General features: G+C 46.0%; 1 protein-coding gene across 1 annotated transcript in view; it reads right to left on the reverse strand.

Annotated features, from left to right (window-relative positions):
* The window catches only part of Maml3 (mastermind like transcriptional coactivator 3), a 415536-nt gene that overhangs the window by 150788 nt on the left and 242314 nt on the right, over window positions 1–22434 (reverse strand). Inside the window, exon 2 of the mRNA XM_021158440.1 lies at window positions 16663–18240. Within this exon, the coding sequence (XP_021014099.1) occupies window positions 16663–18240 (1578 nt within the window). The remainder of the gene's footprint in view (window positions 1–16662; window positions 18241–22434) is intronic.

The following is a 22434-nucleotide window of genomic DNA, read 5'->3' on the forward strand; positions in this document are numbered from 1 at the left end:
ATCAGTGATAACGTATCTATTTATTTAAACCACTTTTGAATTTTCACCCAACTAGGTGAAGTTTGTCAACTCCAGATGACAATGTTCTTGTACTAATCTTTCCTATCACATCACACACATACACTTAACCCGAAGGACAGCTTGCTTTTTCCACTCGGAGCTGTGCAAAGGCAGAGCCCTTGGACTTCACTGTTAAAGCTACTGGGTGGGAATGTGACTTAGTACAAGAGCATTTGCCTACATGGCAAAAGCTCTCAGTTTGACCCCTGGCACTGAAAAAGAAAAAATAATCATTGTATCTCAGATGACATGTCATTCTTGACTATAAATAGGGGTTTGCATGCTGCTATCACTTAATACAATCTTTTAAATCCAGCTCTTAGGAGAGGAGAAATGTCTTAAGGGCAGAGGCCATGCCTTTTGCTTCCTCGGTGACGATTGCAGTGATGTGAACACAGCTGGGTGTGCAGTTAGGTGGCTCCTGGAGGAATGTTACTGGGTGATTCATATTTGAAGAAGAAACGGGCCTGAGGGCTCTGAGGCGCTGTTTGCATGCATTTTGCTAAGAATAAACACAAATGTGGAGAGAAATGAGTGTGCGAATAGTGGCCCCAGAAAGATCCAGAAGCAGGAAGTTACCGTGTAAGTAAGAGGCACAGCTGAGTTGGGGCAGAGACAACAAATACCTTAAAAAAATGATAAGGCAAAGGAAAAGATTTTAAAGAGGAAACAGAAAAATCCTGTCAATGACTTGGATTTAGAGTGACTAACAGACAAAGGCCCTCTCTGGGCGTCACATTTAGCCATAGAACTATATTTTGTACTGTGAGGCATACAATATTCGGCCTGATTATCAGCCTTGAGGCTGCTAAAGGGAAGGGAGAGAAATGCCCAGTACAGCCAGGTGGGGCACACATCTTTAATTCTAGAGGCAGAGGCAGGAGGATCTCTGAAATGGACGCTGGTGTGGTTTACAGAGTGAGTTCCATGACAGCCTCAAAAAGCAACCAGCCAACCAACCAACCAAAATATCAGAGAGGGGGGAGGGAGGGGAAGAGAGAGAGAGAGAGAGAGAGAGAGAGAGAGAGAGAGAGAGAGAGAGAGAGAGAGATGTCTTGTGTCTCGTAGACTTGGAATCAACGGTTTTCCACAAGCCAAGAACCTAGTTTGTAACAGCACATTCTCACCACTGCCGGCTCAGCTCTCCCCTTCCTGAACCCTCCCTTACCAAGACCACTTTATGAAATGTCAAAAGCCACTTGCAGCAATTATGGTGTCCACAAATATGTTCACAAATTCTTGACATTCTCTTCTGAAGAGAGGGTCTAATCGTCCTTCCCTCGAGAGTAACTGGACTTCATTCTTTTGCAGCTAACATATGGAATAATGAAGAAAGTGAAGGTCCGGGGCCTTGATACGTTCTCATGATAGGCACTGAGGCCTCCACCCCTATCTACCCTCATTCATCCTCTCGAGGAAAGACCATGCCACGTCTGGAGAGCAGCCAGGGTAGCAGTATACTACCACCGGGCTGAGGCCATCTGAAGGCGCTATTAGCAGAGCAGATACTCCAACCCCAGTGGATCCAAGAGGTGAACTCAGTCTCAATGACTGAGTGCAACCTGAGAGGACCTTGTGATGTCCTGAGTGTAACTCGAGAGGCCAGGGCCAGGAACTGCCAGTCACTCTATTCCTGGACTCCTTTACCCTGGAAGCCGTTAAGTTTGCAATATAATTTGTTACACAGCAATTCATAAATAACATGAGAATTTTTCCAACATAGCTCTTTTTTTAGCTTTAATTTTAGATACTTTTAAAAAGTACTTTAAAGAAACATAAAACAAAACACCCTACTATTCAAAATGCTTTATAGACACACGTACATAACTATTCTAATACGACTATTATTATTTGTTTTCTAGATAAGAACCTCAAGGTTGAGAGGATCTGTAACCTGCTTATAGTCTGGTCCAAGAGATGATGAAGTGTCAAGGTCTGGAGCAGGGGATTTGTTCTGGCTTCCAAGTGGCTTCTGATTCCATGCTATGTCACCTGCCTACCAAGGCAGGGTCTTCTCTCTCTCATGCTAGGCCACACCAGGAGGTTCCCAAGTTATTAGAAGGTAGACAGGGAGGGAGCCCTTCCTCCAAAACCAGCCTCTTGTGGTTTGGAGAAATTGTGTTTATTCACGAGTTTCTCTCACTAGACGGCCAATTTAACACTCTGCCAACTGGCCAATTATTCCCGTTCATGTAGAGCTAAGTGGATGCTCCTCCAGCTGCACACCTTTCCTGCTCAACATAATTAATGAAGCTCATCAGAACCCTGGAAAACAAGCCCAGCTCACCAGCCCCTCTCACTGATGTGTTAATAGGGGGTCAGGTGTTCCCGACCCCACTACGGGATGTTTATGCCGCCCTAAGGCTGCTCACAAATGCTGTGTGTTGGTGACAGGGTGTGGGCAGCCAGGTTACTGGACACACTCGGGGTTGGGCAAGGATCTGAAGGGAGGCCAATGTCAGCTCAGGTAAATTAGGATGACGGGGGTGGGGTGGGCACACACTGGCTGGGTGGAGGGTGGTGGGAAACGATAGATCATTCCAGTGGTTCAGGATGACAGTCTCTAAGGGGTGGCGTTAACGTATTAGAGTTCTCTGACTGCCAACGGAACATTTTCACGTTGCTTCACCTCTGCCGCTGAACACTGCTTTCCTGATCACAGAGCAGATGTTTTTGTCATGGTCTTACATCTCCCTGTCCATCACAGAGGCTGCCACCCACCGGAGGCTGCTGAGCCCTTGAAATGTGGCTGACCTAAATCGAGTGTGCTGTACATATAAAGAGCATGCCCAAATCCAAGGTTTGGTAAGAAGAGAAGAATAGAACATAGTGTTCATTGTTTTTTTAAATCATAGACTCCATGTTGAAAAACACAATATTTTAATATTTAATATTGTTAACTGACAATATATTAAAACGAATTCCCACAGTTTCTTTTTTTACCTTTTGTAACATGGCCCATAGACATGGCTCTCATCTGTGGCTTGGAGTGTGTTTTTTTATTGGATGGTGTTCTAGAATCTGGGACATCTAAAACTGTCACTGCACCGAGAGAGATACAAAAGCCAAATGACTTCCACGCCTTTTCCCCGGGCCTTTTCTGCCACACTAACGAGTGATAGTAAAATGAGCATTATCCACTGCCAAGTCTGCTGTGTGCTCAGAGTGAACTCCTCATTCACCCATCCCTTCAGCCTGTGGCTTCACAAGGCAGGCTTGGACTTGTGCAGGCACACACAGGACGCTGTGCGGTATCCATAGCTCGTTCTTCCCACACAGTCCGGAAAAGCTCATTGCTCTGTACTTAGTGATATTTTAGGGAATGTCGTATGGACTTAGGACTGCTCCCTGTGTGCTGGTATGGTTGCAGAGAGCAATAATGCACAGACGAGGGTGCAAAGGGGGCTGCCATCTTGCCAGCAGCATGGGGGGGGGGATCAGGTCCCCTGCTTGGAATGGGTTTTTGATATGGGGGCTTGTTGCAGTCAGAGCCGGTCTCTTTCTTTGCATCAATGCCTTACTTCCTGGTCTACCATGCCCATCTAGAACCTCGTTGTGTGAACTGGCTGAAGTCCAAATCGGGACCGCCCAAACACATCTTCAGATGGGTCAGACTAAAAGTACTGAGAGAGTGCAGGTATGGGCATAGTGCAGATGAGTGTGTGCCTGGACCTCTCTCAGTAAACACATAACTGTCAATCAATGAGCATTATTAGTCTGGATACTCACTGAGGCCACTAGTTACTGCTCAGTAGATAGCAACAGGCAGGGAAACTGCAAGATCTTATGTACAGATAGTACTCAAGACCTCATGCTGTAAATCTTTCCTCATGTGACATCATTTGAGTCTTTATATATTTCATCAAATACAACAATATAGTGTCATAAAGATCAGGCCTGTTGAAACTGCCCAAGTAGCAGGGTACAGTACAGGGTTATTCTACTTTATAAAAATAGAAGAGTTTAGTAGCTTCTAGAAAAGTCCAGCATTTCTTTGAATGCTCATTGAGTGAAAATTTGCTACATACACATAAGTGTGTGTGTGCATGCATGTGTGCGTGCATGTGTGTGTGTGTGCGTGTGCATGCACGTGCCAATGGAGGCCAGAGAGGGTGTTGGATCTCCTGGAGCTGGAGTTCCACTTAATTATGAATGCTTAGAACCAAACTCAGGTCCCCTGCAGTAAATGCTCTTCAGGCAACAAGCTACTGCTTAAAGCTTTGTTCTTCTTACACACTTAAACAATATCCACCATTAAACAATATCCACCATTACAGAGTACTCTCCTCAGAGACTAGACACAAACAATTAATATAAAAAAATACCAGGCAAAGAGAACACACAATATGGGAATTTATTATTGTCCTAAATAATGAAAACCAATGTTTTTATAATGCTGTGAATCTAGGGGGGGGGGCGGAAATCAACACTTGTAAAAGTCCAATCACAAAACGGGGTTAGCCATATGTGGCTGTAGTAGTACAAGCTGACATGAGTGTTATCGGCTAACTTCACATGTTGTCGGTGTGTGCATCAGCATATCAGCAGATGGGAAATCCTCGTTGGAAGAATTAGATACAAATGGCTGGTGAGAGGGCTCAGCAGGGAAAGCACTGGAGTTGCAGGACCTGGGGCGCAGGGACTGGGAGGAGAGAAGTGACTCCAGCTACTTGTCCTCTGACTGTCACACATGTGGACCTAGCTTGTCCTCTGACTGTCACACATGTGGACCTAGCAAGTCTCCACACAGACATGCATCTGCACCTGCCCTACACACATAGACACATGCTTGCACACACAGTATGAACGAATGCTAACAAACAATAATAGCAGGGTAAATAGCAAGTGTTTCGCTTGCTTTTAAAGTACAGATACAATATACACGCAACATGTCATTCAGAAACCATATCATCTTAATATTCAGCATATAGTCCTAATCGTTCACAATTTCCCTTTTCTTTGGTCACATATTCAGTCACCAAGTGACTGAATGGTTGCCTCTGACTGCCTCTGTGCCCAAGCTCCCTAATATTACATCTAGATATTTTTCTACTGCTGGAGAGCAAGCCCATGGCCACAAACAGTCTAGGCAAGTTCTACCTCTGAACTCTTCCTCAAAATTGTCTCTTGTGGTTACTAAATAGTTGCTACATAGCTCATAATTTGGTCTTTAACTCTTTAAAAAAAAAAAAAAAACACAGGCTGGCCTCAAACCCATGACCTTCCTGCCTCAGCCTCCTCAATGCTGGGACCACAGGTTTGTACGAAGAGGCCCGACTTTCTCCCTTAAATGCCAGTGTCCAGGTGTCTTACTAGAGGTAGTACAGAGTCCCCTAACTGTTTACCCACGCCACTTTAAGTGCACTCCTTCCCGGTATGAGTGTGACCCTCCTGCCTGGCTACAATCTGAATTGTTTTTTTAAGAAAACGTCCTCTGGCCTCCACTAGCATGCCTGCGGATGCTGTTAGCCAACTCCTGTTTGCCCTCTGTCCATCTGGAAGCTTGCTTCCTCCCTGGGGCCCAGGTGTTGGTTTGTGCAGGCTGTGCTGACCCTCATCTTTCTCACCGCCTCTGCACGTACGATTTGTTTGTTTTGATAGGGTTTCTCAGTATAGCGATAATGCTGTCCTGGAACTCACTCTGTAGACCAGGTTGGCCTTGAACTCACAGATCCTCCTGCCTCTGCCTCCCGAGTGCTGGGATTAAAGGCATGCGCCACCACCACCCGTCTGCATGCAGAATTTAGTAAAGTTTTATTTCATCTTGACACAAGGCAGAATCATCTGAGGGAACCTCAACTGAGAAAACACCTCCATAAGGTCTGCTGTAGAGAGGCCTGCAGGGCATTTTCTTAGTTCGTGATTGATGGGGAGGGACCACAAGGGACCATAGTGCACGTGTGCACTATGCACTCTATGGCCAGCCTTTGTCCCTGCGAACTCTGGGGAAGGTAGCTCAGCACACTCAAGTTCCCAAGGGGAAAAAAAAGGCGAATAGCCACCCATGCATGGAGAGATCAGGGAGGGTTCTTCCTTTGACTGTGAGAGGTGGGGTGAGGATGGAGCTGTGTAAAACATAATGCTCTGTCCTGTTAAGACATCCAACAAGGGGCTAGGGAGATGGGTCAATGGGTAAGAATACTGTCCTGCAACCAGTGGTGGTTCTGAGTTCTCTAAGAGAGCGGACCGATGTTACCAGAGAGGCTTCCTCCTGAAGCAGATGGGAACAAATAAATGAGACCCAGAGCCAGACATTCTGCAGAGATTGAGAAACCTTGGAACACTAAGTCTTAAAAGGATGTTTCCATCAAATCCCTCCCATCAGGGTTCAGGGAACAGTGCAAAAGAGGAGGCAGAAAGAATCTAAGAGCCAGAAAGGATGGAGAACACACACCACCACCACCACCACCACCACCACCACCACCACCGCCAAAACAAAACCAACCAAAGTTCTCTAAATCCATAGAATTGATGCACATATGAACTCACAGTGACAGAGACAACACACCCAGGACTGGCATGGGTCTCCAGCAGATGGGGCTGAAGGAGAATGGACACACGCCTTCGTCCCTAACTCAGAAGCTAGCTCCAACCGATAACCACTTGCAAATAAAAGTTTACTTTTCTCCAAGGGAGCCTTACTGGGGAGACATATACCCTGAAGGGTAGCCGCATGGCCAGCAGTAGACACCAACAGGAAACCGAAATCAGTGGCAGCTCTGGAGGTTTTCTGACTCATGATGTTACATCAGAGCTTTCTTTCTTTTCTTTTCCCTTTTTTAATTGTCTTTTTTAATTCTATTTTTATTTCTTATTTTTTTTAATTTATTTTATTTACCCCCCCCCTTCCCTATAGGTCCTTTGTGTAGATATTACGGCTCCCAGTTTCGTGTCTTTATGGTGTTCCCGAGGCAAATGAGTGGGTCTCTGCATTTATATTTCTTTCTTGTGCCTTTTCTTGGGCTATTTTCCTTCTGTCTGATTGTTTTGTCCAATCCCGATGTGTTAATTTTTGTATACTTTATTATATTACTATCCCTTAGGTACCTGTTTGTTTTCTAATGAGAGATAGAACAGGTGGCTCTGGATGGGGAGTGGCGTGTGAAGGAACAGGAGGAGACATGGTAGGACATACTGCTCACTGGATATAGTATGTGAGAATAAATCTATTTCAGCAAAAGGAAAAATAATGGAAGAAAAAGCAAGCAAGTAAGCATGGAAGAAAGCAAGGAAGGAAGGAAGGAAGGAAGGAAGGAAGGAGGCTGAGCAAGCCATGAAGGGTAGGTCAGTAACACTGTTCCACGGCCTCTGTAGCAGCTCCTGCCTCCAGGTTCCTGTCCAGTCTGAGTTCTTGCCTTGGTTTCCCTTAGTGGACTGTGATTCAGGATAGGTAAGCCAAATAAACAGTTCCCTCCCCAAGTTTATTTGGTCATGGTGTTTTATCACAGCAATAAAAATCCTAAAACAGCAGGTACACTTGATGTTCAGTGCTAATAAGGGACCCACGTTATCTTCCAGACTGGACTCTCTGGGGCTGCACACTGGCTGATGGGATATGGACATCGCTTTTAAAGTTCATTGGTCAAGTTTTACAATTTCCCGTTCTTCTGATGACCTAATGACTAGTAGCCTTCTATTAGGAAGAAAAGCTAGCCCTACCCTTCTGTCTGTAAATACAAGAGATAGCCTAGAGGGTCCTGGACTGGAGCCCAGGGTGCTGGAGAATTATAGCTTGAAAGGAAGAGAATCAAGAGTCAAGGGTGAAGTGAAACTGGGCATGTTGTCCATGTCTCATTACTTTCAAAGCCCAGGGACATCTGGGAAAGCTGTCTGGCTTCCATCTTTGATAAACATTAGAATAGGGGACCCAGAGCCATGGCCCAGAGCCTCCCCAGTGACTCTTAGGTCTTACATTTGAGAACAGTGTTGCTCTGAGGATGATCTCTCAATAGAGAGCTACACAAGCCTCAGGTTGCCTCTGACGTGTGCACTATGCACTCTATGGCCAGCCTTTGTCCCTGCGAACTCTGGGGAAGGTAGCTCAGCACACTCAAGTTCCCAAGGGGAAAAAAAAGGCGAATAGCCACCCATGCATGGAGAGATCAGGGAGGGTTCTTCCTTTGACTGTGAGAGGTGGGGTGAGGATGGAGCTGTGTAAAACATAATGCTCTGTCCTGTTAAGACATCCAACAAGGGGCTAGGGAGATGGGTCAATGGGTAAGAATACTGTCCTGCAAGCCTAAGGATATGAGTTTGAATCCGCAGCACCCACAGAAAACGTCAGGCATGGCTGAGCAGGACTGTCCTCTTAGTCTTGGTGAAAGTAGACAGGAGATCTCAGGAGTTCCCTGGCTAACCATCTTAGCCCAAAAAGGCGAGTTTCTGGTTTTGTGAAAGACCCTATTTCAAGCCAATACGTCAGGCAGGACTAGAGGAAGACACCAAGCTTTTTGCTCTGGCTTCCTTAAATGGTGCATGTTACACACACACACACACACACACACACACACACACACACACACTTAAAAAAATTATGAAGTTGATAACTGCCTGTGCTGGTTTGAGGAGCCCTTCATAGTCCTGGGTATTTGAATGCTTGTTCCCCAGGTGGTGGCACTGTTCTGTTCGGGTGGCTTAGGGGATGTGGCCTGGCCAGAGGAAGTATGTAAACTAGGGAGGAGTCAAAGCCTTGCACCTTTGCCAATTTGTTCTCTCTGCTTCCTGTTTGTGGTTCAAGGTGTGCATCTCAGCTTTCCTGCTGCCTGGCTCTTCTCCTAGAACCATGAGCCTTGGTCTTGTTGCGTAGCTAATGCACTGCCATATGTAAGGTAATTTCGATACTGCAGAGTGAAATAATCAAAGGCCACTTTGCTGCGTTCTGGTGTTGTGTACCATTTCTGCATTGCAAAATGGCAATAGAGTTGGTTGCAGTTGTGTGGTGGTGGTGGTGGTGGGGGGGGTGTGCGGGAGGGCGGGCTCTAGAGGGCACATTCCCAGGCCTCACCCAGATCTGTGATTACCTGCATTCTGAACACCTCCCCAGTGACTCTTAGGTCCGTAAATGCTCCAGAGCCCCTGCTTATGGGTTATAAGCTCTCTGAATGAATCGGAATCTGCTGGTCCCACAGCACCTTTCAAGAGCATTCTCACAGAGGACCAATTAAAACCGCTGTCTTCCACAGTACTATATAAAACTAATTCCTTTCCCCCAACTTTCTCTTCTTTGCCGTTTTCTCTTTGTCTCATATTCTCCGACTCTGACAGAATGTCAATCAGGATTTTAAAAAATCTTCCAGGACGTGTATGGAAATGATTGTATTTCACCCATTGATAGAAACCTTTCCCGTATTATGTAGATTTCTGAGCATTTTCGCCCGCCAGTTTCCTCAAGTGGGAGGCCTGGATTGAGCCAGTGATGAACAGTCTGTCAATACTTTGCCTGGCACCTGAGTCGCTAGGTACCATAGGCTTAGTCGGGGTCATGGAACCTAAATCGTTTTCAGTCCTTGAAGTAAGTCAATATTTTCAAGATGTAATCATGAGGTCTTACCCCCCTGCCCCCAACTGGCTGGAGGACAGTGTTGGTAGTTCTGTCCCCTTAAATAGATGCATTCCCGATAGGAAAACTTAAGAGTCCAGAGTCACAATGGCTTCATTTTGTTGCTGTGATAAAATTTCCTGCCCTGCAGGTAAGGAAGAGTTCATTGCCTCTTAGTTCTTATTTATACTCCATTACAGTGGAGCACTCAAGGTGGAGAACTCACGGTGGGACTTTACTGCATCACAGTCACCATAAAAAGCAGACAGAATGGATGCCTGGGTCCTTGCTTGCTTGCCTACTTGCTTGCTTGCTGTCTTAGTGCTTAGCCAGCATCCTCTACTCTTACACAGTTTGAGACTCAACCCATGAACAGCAGCCGCTTACAGTGGTCTGGATCTTCCTATATCAATAAAAAGTCAAAACTGTTCCCCACAGGCCAATCTGACCTAGACAGTTAGTTCTTCAACTAGGATTCTTTCCTCACACGACTTGATGTTGTGACAAGTTGACAATCAGAAACTCACCACCACAGAAGTATCTTGAGTTTGGTTCAGGCCCATTCTGCTTTGTTAATAATGCCCATAATGTTGGAAACGATCCTGTGAATTTTGCTGAAATAAGTTTCCATTTCAGGCAATACTTAATATTCAAACAGAAAGGTGTTGATAGCCACTACAGAAGTCTAGGATGAACTTGGCATTCTTGAGTGCCCTGGAACAGTGATGATAAAGAAACGAACATTATATAAGCATTGGAGAACAGAGAGGAAGAGAGACCGCAAGAGAAATCAAGGGTGTCGACGGCATTTTGGAAGATGAAAGTCGGATAACAAAGCAGCACAGAGAGAGCGCATTCCCATCATGCAGCAGGAGAGGTGGAACTCAAAGTGTAAAGACACAAGGATCAGAGATCAAGGTGGAAGGCAGGGGCATTACTGAAGTTATTAGGGTCAAAGCCCTAAAAAGCTAGGCTTGGCCACCCATCTTCAGTATGCCAAATGAAGAGATAAGGAAGTGTAAAAATCAGGAAAAGGAGATTTATTCAACATGACCAAATTGGGAAAAGGAACAAGGCGGTCCAGTGATGCCCATCTTTCCCGCCAACCAAGTTCGTAAGGTTCAGATGTAAACAGAGAGCAGTAGATAGGCACATAGCTAAGCCGTCCTGTTCAAGGTGTGGTCTCTCTCATTTGCCTTGTCTCAGCGTCCGTCGGTCCTGCAAAGTGGTCTGGAAAGTTGTTCACAGTGCCTGAAATCTCTTCCGGAGAGAATGTTTCCTCCTCTAGCAGGCACTGGGGTGGGGTTCAGCCTTTCCCATTCCATAGGATGGAATCCTATTGCTTTAGGACTGTCTGATAGCCAAAGGGCACAGTGTCTGTTTAGACTGTCTCTGCAGGGAAATTGGCTGAAGGTCTTTGAAGATGTAGACTCTCCTCTTCCCCAGGATGGAGAAACAAAGGTTCCCAGCTCTACAGAGACAAAGCCACCTGACTCAGGAGCCCTGGGGCCCACGGTTTTACATGAAAACAGAGGATGAGAGTGAAAATGTCCCCAGCCCTTATTGACGCACTCCTCACTGTCACCAACCCAAGCACCACCAACTCCCTTCCCACGCTTGGCTCCTCACGTTAGCAATGAGCTTAGGAATCTCATCTGTCCTGCCCAAGGCAAAGTCACCCATGGACACTGAGCCAGGGAAACTGGCTGGGCTCTAACCCAGGCATTCCAGAGAAAGGGCCCATGAAGAGCAAGTCTCCTCCTGGACCCCACTGCACTCCTAAACAGATGGTTAAGGAAAAGATTTTGCTATAGGAGCAGCATGAAAGGCCCACACAGAAAAAGCTGCCTCCGAGAAACAGGCTAAGCAGAGAGCAGAAGAAAACTTCATTTCAAAATGATAATTAGTGTTCTCCGGTTATAAAGGACAAGCCAGAGAATAAGAAGGAGCTTATAGAAATTGAAGACGTGGAAATTAAAAATGAAGTATTTGATATCAAGGTTGGGAGACAGCGGTACGGAAATCTCATAGAACACGGGATAAAAAGACAAAGACATGGAAAATAGAAAAGAAATGAGAATCGGGGAGCGATCGAGGAGGCTCACAATGCAAAGGGAGACGTTCCCAGAAGTTCAATAAAAAGAAGAAAAAAGTGAGGCAGTATTAAAACTATCTTAAAGCCTGGATATTAGGGACATATATTACCACATGTTAAAATAAATTTCTTAGTGCCATGGATCGGGGGTAGGGAAGTTGGGTTGGTAGTAATCAGTGCCTGCTGCCCAGGCATGAAAGCTCAGAGTTCAAATCCCAGCACTGAGGTAAAGTCCAGGCACGATTATGCGTGCCTGTAATGCCAGCACTGTGAGGGCAGAGGCAGGGGCATCAGAGGGACTTGCTAACTAACTCCAGGTTCAGTTGGAAACCTGGTCACGAGGGAATAAGGAGGAGAAAGAAAGAGCAGGACACCTGACAGCATCCTCTGGCTTCCAAGGAACACACACACACACACACACACACACACACACACGCACAGATAAATACATTTCATAGCTTTACACCTAAAGAGGGAAAAAAGCCACACTAAGATCACAAAATCTTAAAGATTCCAAAATCAAAGTTGAAGGTATAGCCACATGTCACTGGGCTTCTTAATGACGTGAATGCGGAAGGCTTGGGAAGAAACGGCTTTAAGCCAGGGTGTGTTCCGACTTACAGTTCTACAGTAGTTCTGTAAAGGGAGAAATGCAGTCCACGGAGATACACAAGAAAGCGCCATCGTGAAGTCGAGTGGCTGCCTTTGTGGAGGGCGGTGTAGCTGACAGTATTGTCTCTCTGAACTAGGTACATGTGATGTGTACTTGGGGAAAGTCAGCCCATCTATTTAAGGAAAGGAATGGAAGAGGTTCATTTGTGAAGTTGGGGACGCTCAAAGAGATTTGTAGGATGTCTGTGAATCCTGCAAGTCTGATCTTCCTGTCAAGGAGTTGCAGGGGACAGGTTGATACTGGCAGAGCTTACACATTTTGGAAAAATACTATTTAAACAGAAAGCATGCCTGCTTAGGGCAAGCACAGAGCCACATACAGAAGACAAGTGCATGAAACAAGCAGAAGAAAACAGACGGCTTAGTCAGTCCTGCCATCGCCCGGCAAGACATTAACATCACTTTCCCGGTACCTGTGACATTTGTTTGTTCAGGAATTATACTTGTGCTCTGGGTCAGCCTGGGTCCCTGCTTGGCCAGCTGGGGCCACCAGCCTTTGTTTCCTTCCTTCATAGTTGCAGCTTGGTTTTTGTTTGTCAGGCAGTGGTTGGGTCTATCTTCCTAGCAATCTTCTCATCACCCTGCTAGGCCACGATAAACCCTGCCCACCAAACGCTTCTCTTTGGACTCCCTTTCCCAGCTCTCTGGTGCCCTCAGAGGCGGTTAGAAAAACACTTCTCTGGCCTGTGTTAATAATTTCCATCAAGTGACTTACTAAAAAGCCTTGCATTTTAGACACAGAGTTGGGCGCCATGCAAAAACTCGATGGGGGTAGAGATCTTGTTCTCGAGAAACAGCAAAAAAATGGGAAAATATAACAGACAAGAGCAAAGTAAGTCCGGGCTGTTTCACCTCAGAAATATATTTATGTTTTTTAAATAGACATCGATGCAAGACGTTCAATTATAATGACTAGACGCAGATTTATTTTTTTAAGGTGGGAGACACAGGGAAAGAGACACGATCAAAGAAATAATGCAGGAAATAACACAAGGACACGTCCTGGAGAAGATGGGCAAAAAGAAATGGCAGCAATTTTAGTGATATTTTCACTGTTGAAATCTTAGCTCTTTACAAGAATCAGGAGAGATGGTAGGGATGAGAAGGTATAGTAAGAAGAGGGGAGAGAGTGTGGGAGAGAGGCTGGGGTTATCCATGGAAGCAGGATGCACAACCAAGGCACACCGGCGACCAGGGTCTATTGGCATCAGCCCATTCACCTGCATGCCAATTTGACTCAAATTGATTTTCTAAAAAAGAAAAGGTAGACTTCTACTTTTAAAAACAGGGACTTTTCCTTACTTAAAAAAATATTTTTCCTGGTGTCAGAATGAATGTACATTATAAGAAAATAGAATCCTGGGTCAATAGTGAAAAGAAAAATAACATTGATAAAACAGAATAGAACAGAACGCCATTCCTAAGGTTTTGGGAGCTCTTCCACGTTCTCCATTACTGATAAGCATAAGCCACTCTGTAACACATTAATGTTTTGGGGAGCTACTTATTTTAATGATCAGGGGCATTCCCCTATGTGAAATCACCTCTAACCCCAAACTTTCATTTATACTACATGCTTGTCAAAATGTTTCTGTTGGTCTCAATTCTTTACTATCAAAAGTAACACTGAGGAGCAGCAAGGCTGCTCTTAACCACATCAGGATCTAGGCTGGAGTCTCAGCATCCATGTGGCGGCTCACAACCATCTGAACTCCGGTTCCAGGGGACCCAATGCCCTCTTCTGGCTCCCATAGGCATTGCACTCATGTAACAGACACACATGCCAGGAAGACGCTCACATATATAAAGGAAAAATAAACTAATAATTATCTTTGTTCAATATGATCATTATACCCCACCATGTCTGGCCCTTTTTCCCTTTTAAAAATAACTCAGAAAGTTAGTGAATTGCTATTTGTTTCTGGGAGGAACTGCAGCTCCTACTAGTGTTCCATATGAATAACTGAGTAGCTTTCTTTAAATAAACGTGTCCAATGTTACACTGTTTTCATTGCTCACATCACTTATTAAAACTAAGCACTGATCGTGGCCTTTTGGCCTGGCAATGGGAAACAGCACTCTGACTGGCAAGGCAGAAAACAGCCTGGACTGACATTTGGTGTCTTGACTGCAACTCACTCGAGTGTATGCCCTGTGCCTGCACACAGCACACGTGACTACATGCAGTGCTACGGAAATGCTGGGTCACAAGCAGATAAAAGTACGAAATGGTGTATTTGTAGAGAGGCACTCTCATGCTTATGTAAGTATCTGGAACCTTGTTTCAAATGGTAGGCAGTTACTGCTTCATCAGAAAAGCACGCTGCTTGCTGCCTGCCTGTGCTCTGTGCTAAGCAAGAAGCAACTGCTCTAATGAGCCCTTGCCAGAGAAGACTGTCCACCCTGAAAGCAACTCAGAGATGCAAGATCGAAGCACGCAGATTTAGTCCAGAGCTGCTTCACCTGACTGGATCCCTTTAAAACATGACCTCTGTAGCTAAAGACCTCAGGTCCTGCAAACATTAGGACCCTAAAAGAGCCCTTAAAAAAATCATGTTCCAGCAAAGACTTTGTTTCTAGTTAGCATAATTGGAAAGAGGTTAATGAGAGGGAGGAGGACACGTGTGTGTGTGTGTGTGTGTGTGTGTGTGTGTGTGTGTGTGTGTGGGAGGGGGCGATGAGTGTACCATCACAGCCCATGTCTGCAGAACCTATGAGTTGGAATTAATCATCTTGGGTCTGGCTCAGAAGAAATACTGGCATAAAGACAGCCTGAGTAGGAGCATAATTTGTATTAAGATTAGCAACGGATCATTTGACAGCATGCAATCCCAAAAGCCTCGTGACGCATCTGGAACCCCACAAGCGAACCTTGTGTATCGTCGCCTCTAATTTTGCTTGCTTCTGAACTTAGTGCTAAAGTGTGCAAAAGGTTGTGTTTCCATTGATATATATGTGTGTGTGTACATATATATATCATTAATATATATATATATATATATTAATGAAGTTACTATAAATTATCAAAGTCCACATTCTAAATATGTTTCATACTAACTCCCGATCACAGGTGATGTAAAAGCAAGCCATGCTTCTTTAAATCTCGCTGGCACGTGGAGACAAGAGAGCACTGTGGGGGTTGGGGGTTGGACAACTGGGAAGGGCAAGGATAAATGCACAGAGCTCAGACCTGTCTGAGCAGGTCAGCACCGCCTCCTGGCCCTGTGGCTTCCAGGCAGCCTGGGGTTGGGGTAGGGAATGAGGGTGGGGTGAGAGTGGAGTGGGGGCACTGTGGGAGTCGCAAGATGCAAAGTTGCTTAGTTACCGGGTGACGGAAGATCTACCTATCACTTCTCCTGATGCATCTGTTTGTGGACACTGGATTCCACAAGGGCAGCATACAGAATAGCAACAAAAAGTAAAGAGACCAACACATACCCGTGAATTCATCTGCATTGGAGGGAGACACTGTAAGCTTGTGCGCTCTCTCTCTCTCTCTCTCTCTCTCTCTCTCTCTCTCTCTCTCTCTCTCTCTGTCTGTCTCAAGTATCCCTGGGTATTATCCCCCATTGGCCAGCCTAGGCAAAGCCACATATTTACTTCCAACTGACAACTGCCCATTGTTTGACCATCCTCCAAACTGCCCAGAAAGATTGCCAGAGATAAGACCTCCTTGTAAGGCTACATGGGCACATTTGTGAGCAACGCTTCCTAAAATCCGGCGAATGCCACGTAATCCCCATATTTCGAGGTCATGTGAAAGAGATATCTAAATGCCAAATGTTTAAATACAGAATGGCCTTATAAAGACCCATTCTCCATTCCAAAACTATGGGAAACTCTCTGATTTATAGAAACCAAGGGTCATATTTTCCATCATTGATAACCTGATAAGACAGCTGTATTCGAATGGCTAAATGGTATAAAATGGTGGTTGGTGGGTCTAGGCACTCTGCCCTCTTATCAACCCCCAGCTGATAAACCAGAGGAAAAACTGCAGAGGTGTGCCATATTGGGTCACGTACCTTCTGCAGCCTGCCTTTCTCACAAAGAGAATTTGACATAATTTAAAAATTCCTTGGCTGTAGACAGGAATAGGATGTTGGATGCTTAGGCATTCATGCTCAGGATAGGTTTATTGGGCCACTCTTACAAGAAACCGTAGCAAGATATACAAGGGAGGATTTCTGGTGGTTATCAGGCTCCACTCTGGGCCAACCCTGGTGCCCATCGTACACTCGGGACAGCCGGGTATGCAGGGGAGAACGGCTCCCAGCATGCCCCACTTCTCACTCACCTGACCGTGGGCAGGAAGCGCAGCATAGGCCATGGGTGGGTTCATCACTCCTTTCTGCTTAATGAGAAGCATGCGTTTCTGCTCCTCACTCAGGTGCGCCCTGGGAGCCTGCAGCTGCGGGGGAGGCGGTGGCTGCTGCTGGGGAGGCTGTGGCTGGGGCTGCTGCGACTGCGGAGGCTGCTGGATGTAGGGCATCAAGGGGCTTTTGTTGGGGTTGGCCATAGGGGGCGTCATTCTCGGACTCAAGTCCGCATTAAAATGGGTCAGAGGCTTAGTGTTGCCATAGGTGAGAATATTGTGCTGTTTGTTTAAGGAGTTTGTACCCAAGTTATTTGGCTGCTGACTGATCATATTCATGTGATTGGAAGGGAGGTAGTTGTTCATGGTCGTCTTCTGCAGGCTGTTTGCCATTGCAGGCACTATAGTGTTTTGGTTGTTAAAGGCTTGGGGGTACATCATTGGGCTATTTGGTTTTTCTGAAGCAAAAGCTGTTCCATATGGACTTGACGGAGGCCCTAAGGGAGACCAACTTGAAGTCTGATTTGAGTGCTGCTGTTGCTGTTGTTGTTGCTGCTGCTGCTGCTGTTGCTGCTGCTGCTGCTGTTGCTTCTGCTGCATGAGTTTTGCCCTCTGTTGTTGCTGGGCAGCCATCTGTTTGAGCTGCTCTGCTGGGGACATGTCAGAGCTGGGCCCTGCCACAGAGCCTGACCCTGAACCAGATACTGCCACAGAGACTGGATTAAGGAGATAGCCATTGCCAGGCCGAGGTGGGGCTTGACCTGGGGTGTGGGCTTGGGTTGGAGTCTGGGGGGACTGGACAGCACAGTTAGCTGGCGAGCTGGCAGGGTTTGGAGCCACGGGAGTGTTGGCCACGGATGGTAAGTTAGTGCCTGTGGAGACAGTGGAAAAGGGAGGACCAGAAGATGAGGGTCTGGCCTGAGGCGATCCCAGAGAGACGTGTGCAAAAGGAGAGTGAGAGGCATCGCTCTTCACACTCACGCTCTCCTGGGAGAGTGGCGTTTCCATGGTTGTCTGTGAGAACTCCTGTTCCTTCTTCTCTTCAAAGTCTTCATTGAACAGGTCCTGGATGTCGTCTTCCGGGACCGTGTTGGCCAGTTCGTCTATTAGTTCTTGCCACTCTTGGTCATTCAGGTTAATGTCAGAGAACAGCTTGTTCTGATTAGAAAGGGACGTCTCCGATGTGTCTATGCAGGCAGGGTCGTCAAGAGGCTCCTGTTTGAGGTCCTTGTTCTGTAAGATAGCAAAGCTATCCTCCAGATCCCCACAGCCATTGACAGGGAGCCTGCCGTTCTTACTCAGATCTTCCAGAAGCCCAGGGGTGTGAGCAGCGCTATTCTGCAAGGGCAAAGAAGGTTTGAGGTCAAGTTGGTGAAGGGGAGTCGCTGACGTCAGGGGCATGTTGTTGGGCAAGTTGTTGATGGCTTCCAGCCCCGTGCCAAGATCCTTTCGGATGCGCTTGCTTGTAGGCGAGAAGCTCCCGTCGCAAGTGCCATTCTGCTGGTCCCCATTTAGTGGCGATCGGGCCCCTTCCAACTTCCTCTTCACGGTCTCTTGCAGCTGGAAAAGAAATGGGAGAGAAGATAATTTAATCGCACACTGACCGTTGTAACATGTGTTTCCAAGTTTGTGTTGATACATGTGCACCTGTGTGTACGTGTATATGGGGGACAACTGTGGGCACTATCCACCTTGCTTTGAGACAGGGTGTCTCACTGGCCTAGAGCACACCCAGGAGGTGAAGCTGGCCACTGAGAACCAAGGGACCCATTTAACTCTGTAGTGCTGGGATTACAAGTGGGTATGTGCCTGGATATTTTGTTGTCCTCTGTAGACTTTTGGAATAGAACTCAGACACTACTGACTGAATCATCTCCTTAGTCCACGAACTACATTTTAAATGCTTTAGAACACACAAAAAAGAAAGGGTGCTTCTAGTTTCAAAATCAGGCATCACCATGGTTAGAATTCTGTGAGGAGAGCCTACATCTAAAAGCAGAGTTCAGAGAGCCCAGAGACGTGCAGGAACAAGGTCACAGCCAGGGTCACCTGGGAGCATTTTTTTTCCAAACGAGAGACATCGCACTTGAAAAAGATATTTATCCTCAGTTCTCACCACACCATAATTGAAATCAACAAGGGATTAAATTGGCAATATTTTAAAGAACACTAAAGATGTCTTTTAAAAAAAAAAGGTCATTTTATTGCAATAAACTTGCAAATTGGGAAAGGAAAGGAAAGGAAAGGAAAGGAAAGGAAAGGAAAGGAAAGGAAAGGAAAGGAAAGGAAAGGAAAGGAAAGGAAAGGAAAGGAAGAGACCATGTAGAGAGATTACCATGGCCTTTTCCAAGACCCAAAGTCTATAGCGCTCAGTGAACTATGCAGAGTAGCCATCCTGAAGCTGTGCCACTTGGCTTTGGGTTTTCTGAGTGACACTGCTGTGCACTTCACGGCAGGAAACAGAGAAGTTAGAAGTGTCAAAACCAGGAAGCAGGTAGTGTTGCATCCTTTCAGGACTTTGGCTTTGCTCGATTTACATCACTTCTCATCAACAAACAATAGCGGTTCCTGTTCTTTCCTCATTTATGCCATACCCACATAGACTTTTGTTTACAGATACACATGTATACATTACAGAATAGATTCCCGTGTGAAGAAAAACATGAGATTCTTTTCTGAGAGTGGGTAACCTCCCTTAATATGATACTTTTCTAAATCCATTTCTTTCTGCTAATTCTGTGATTTTCTTTTTCTTTAGAGCTGAATACTGAATCCATTTTACAGATGCAGCAGACTCTCACTATTCGTTTATCTGTGTTCCATTGTCTTGCCATAGTGATCAGAGCAGTGAAGCATGGCATAGTGCATCCGCGTGTGTCTTGGTTTATGTTATTTTTGGCTCCATCTGCTGCTTGGTGTGTTTCCACCGTGTCCCATGATGCCACACTTGGTTTTCTCTTTTCCACTGTTGTGAATGATGGAATTCTCCCCTGGTTCCCCTTAACTTTCCCCACTTTCTGTTCATTTATGCAATTTCCTCTACTACAAGAGCCTCAGCCATCTTCCCGAGGTTGATGGTCACAAACTGTTTAGCCAGCAATATCTCTGCTTTAGTCCCACCAACTCCAGCTTACTTAGATAGTTCAGGAACATCTAAATCTTAATTCCATCCTCACCTGTTCCCCATCTCAGTATCTGCCCAGTTATCCAGGTCAGAAGTGTGAGCATCGTACAGAGAGATACACTCATCTCGTGCTCACTCACAGTCACTGACCCTGACTGGGGTCTTCTCTGGGTGACCCACCCACTCCTCCTTCCCTCATCTGTTCTTCTACCCATAGTTTAACTCTCATATCTATCCAGTAGGCTGCCACCTTCTTCAAAAGACACATTGCTGTGTGGTTGCTGTTTATAAACCCAAGCAATCAGTTTACAATCTCAACTGCCATCTTTGGACCTTCCTGTCATGTCCTTCCACATCCTTCCCACGCTCATCCAGTGTGTGTCTTCCATCAATTCTCCTTAAAGTCATTCATTCATGTGTATATGTATATATGTGTGTGTGTATACATATACATATATATGTATATGTATGTATGTACACACACACACACACACAGACACACACACAGAGAGAGAGAGAGAGAGAGAGAGAGAGAGAGAGAGAGAGAGAGAGAGAGAGAGAAAATATGAAGTTGGGAACAATCCCATGAGGCCTTGCTTATGCTAGGCCAGCACTGCCCACCAGGCTGCAACCCACACTTCCTCCACCTCTTTAAGTTCTCTGTGTCAGGCTTCCTTCTGCCTCTAGGCAAAGTATTTTTTCTTTGCTTGGAAAAAAACCAAACCCTCCTCTCCTTCCCTAGTTAATACTTCCTCTTTCCGCCCCCTTCCCTGGTTAACACGCCCTCTCTCCCTCCCTTTCCTGGTCAACGGTTGCTCACGGTTCATATAAGATTTCAGACTCCTCATACTGTAGGAAGCTGGGTACCCCTCCCTTCCTCACCCCAGCCCACCCACACTCAATTGGATTAATTAGAATAAGGTTTATCAAACTGTCTATATACCCCCATTGTAGACATTGTCAGACTTTGTGCCGAGAACTTAGGAACTGTGGCTGCCTTGTTTCCTGGGTCCTGCAGGGCAGGATCTTAGCAACAGTTAATAAGAAGCTGCAAAAGGAGTCTAATTCAGAAATGCTACAAGTGAGTTTGAAGAAGAGTAGAAATCAGGTTGGTGGCCAGGAGGAATTTCCAAACGAGAGTCTTCATTCCTGCTAACTCATGGGACGTTCTCTTGCACCAAGCAGTGTTTTATGGACTCAAGTTCTTGCTAACTCTATGAGTTTATTCCTTTTATACCCAGTTCATCTCTTTCACACCGTTCTTCTTGACAGGTGGCTGTGGTCCATGAGTGTCCACAGAGGAGGAGCTGGGGAGATGCATGCCAAATGGACCAAGGCTTTGCCTTGGTTAGGTTCCCACTCAGCTGCACGAGAACAGGAGACAGTAGAGGGCCTAAGTGGTACAGGGTGGAGCCCGGAAAAGTTCTTCCATCCGGGTACCTCATGCTCTTGGCAGAGATGACCTTAGGGGTGAGATGTGTTGGACTCCCTCTGAACTGCACTTGGTAGAGTTGGCAGGGTTCTAGAGGAGCGCCTCGGATTGTAACGCTGATCTAAAGGTGATGTGAGCGTTAAGGAATGTGTGCTCTCTTGGAAGCCGAGAATTAGGTTGATTTTTGTTTTTTTGTTTTGTTTTGTTCTGTTTTTCTTTTTTGTTTTTTGACACAGGGTTTCTCTATATAGCTCTGACTGTCCTGGAACTCACTCTGGAACTCACTCTAGACCAGGCTGGCCTCAAACTCAGAAATCTGCCTGCCTCTGCCTCCCAAGTGCTGGGATTAAAGGCGTGCGCCACCACGGTCCGGCTGAGAATTAGGTTCTTAAAAAGTAAACAGAGTCGAAGGTTTCAGTTAGCCAAACTCCTATCTAATCATTTCCTTAAACCTTCCAGTTTCAATTACACACTAGCGCCAGTCTTGTTCACCCAGTCGAAGCTCTTGAACAGCTGAGAGCAGGGATCTAACTGGGACACACCTTGTCATGGTTTGAATATGCTTGGCCCAGGGAGTGGCACTATTTGGAGGTGTGGCTTTGTTGAAGTAGGTGTGTCACTGTTCACATGGGCTTTAAGACCTTCACCCTAGCTGCCTGGAAGCCAGTGTTCTGCTAGCAGCCTCCAGATGAAGATGTAGAACTCTCAGCTCCTCCTGCACCATGCCTGCCTGGATGCTGTCATGCCCCCTCCCCCCACCTTGATGATAATGGACTCAACCTCTGAACATGTAAGCCAGCCCCAATGAAATGTTGTCCTTATAAGAGTTTCCTTGGTCATGGTGTCTGTTCACAGCAGTAAAACCCTAAGACACACCAGAACTCACTTCAAAGGAGAAAAACAAAAACAAAAACCAACCATCACATCAACTCATCACGTTAGGGGGAACACTGCTAGAGAGTGACGTCATTTATGGAACAAATCAGGAAACCGAGATTCTGATCTTTGGCATGACAGTTGTTTGAATGTATGTGGTTCCAAACACGTGGGGAATTCAAGTATCAGTGCTTAGTGACCTAACAGAAACGAGGCCAGGCACCTTCTGAAGTGATGGTAAGAAAATGAGAGCCGGGCGTGGTGGCGCACGCCTTTAATCCCAGCACTCGGGAGGCAGAGGCAGGCGGATTTCTGAGTTCGA

This window comes from Mus caroli, chromosome 3 (genome assembly GCF_900094665.2).
Source record: "Mus caroli chromosome 3, CAROLI_EIJ_v1.1, whole genome shotgun sequence".
NCBI classification, from domain to species: Eukaryota; Metazoa; Chordata; class Mammalia; order Rodentia; family Muridae; genus Mus; species Mus caroli.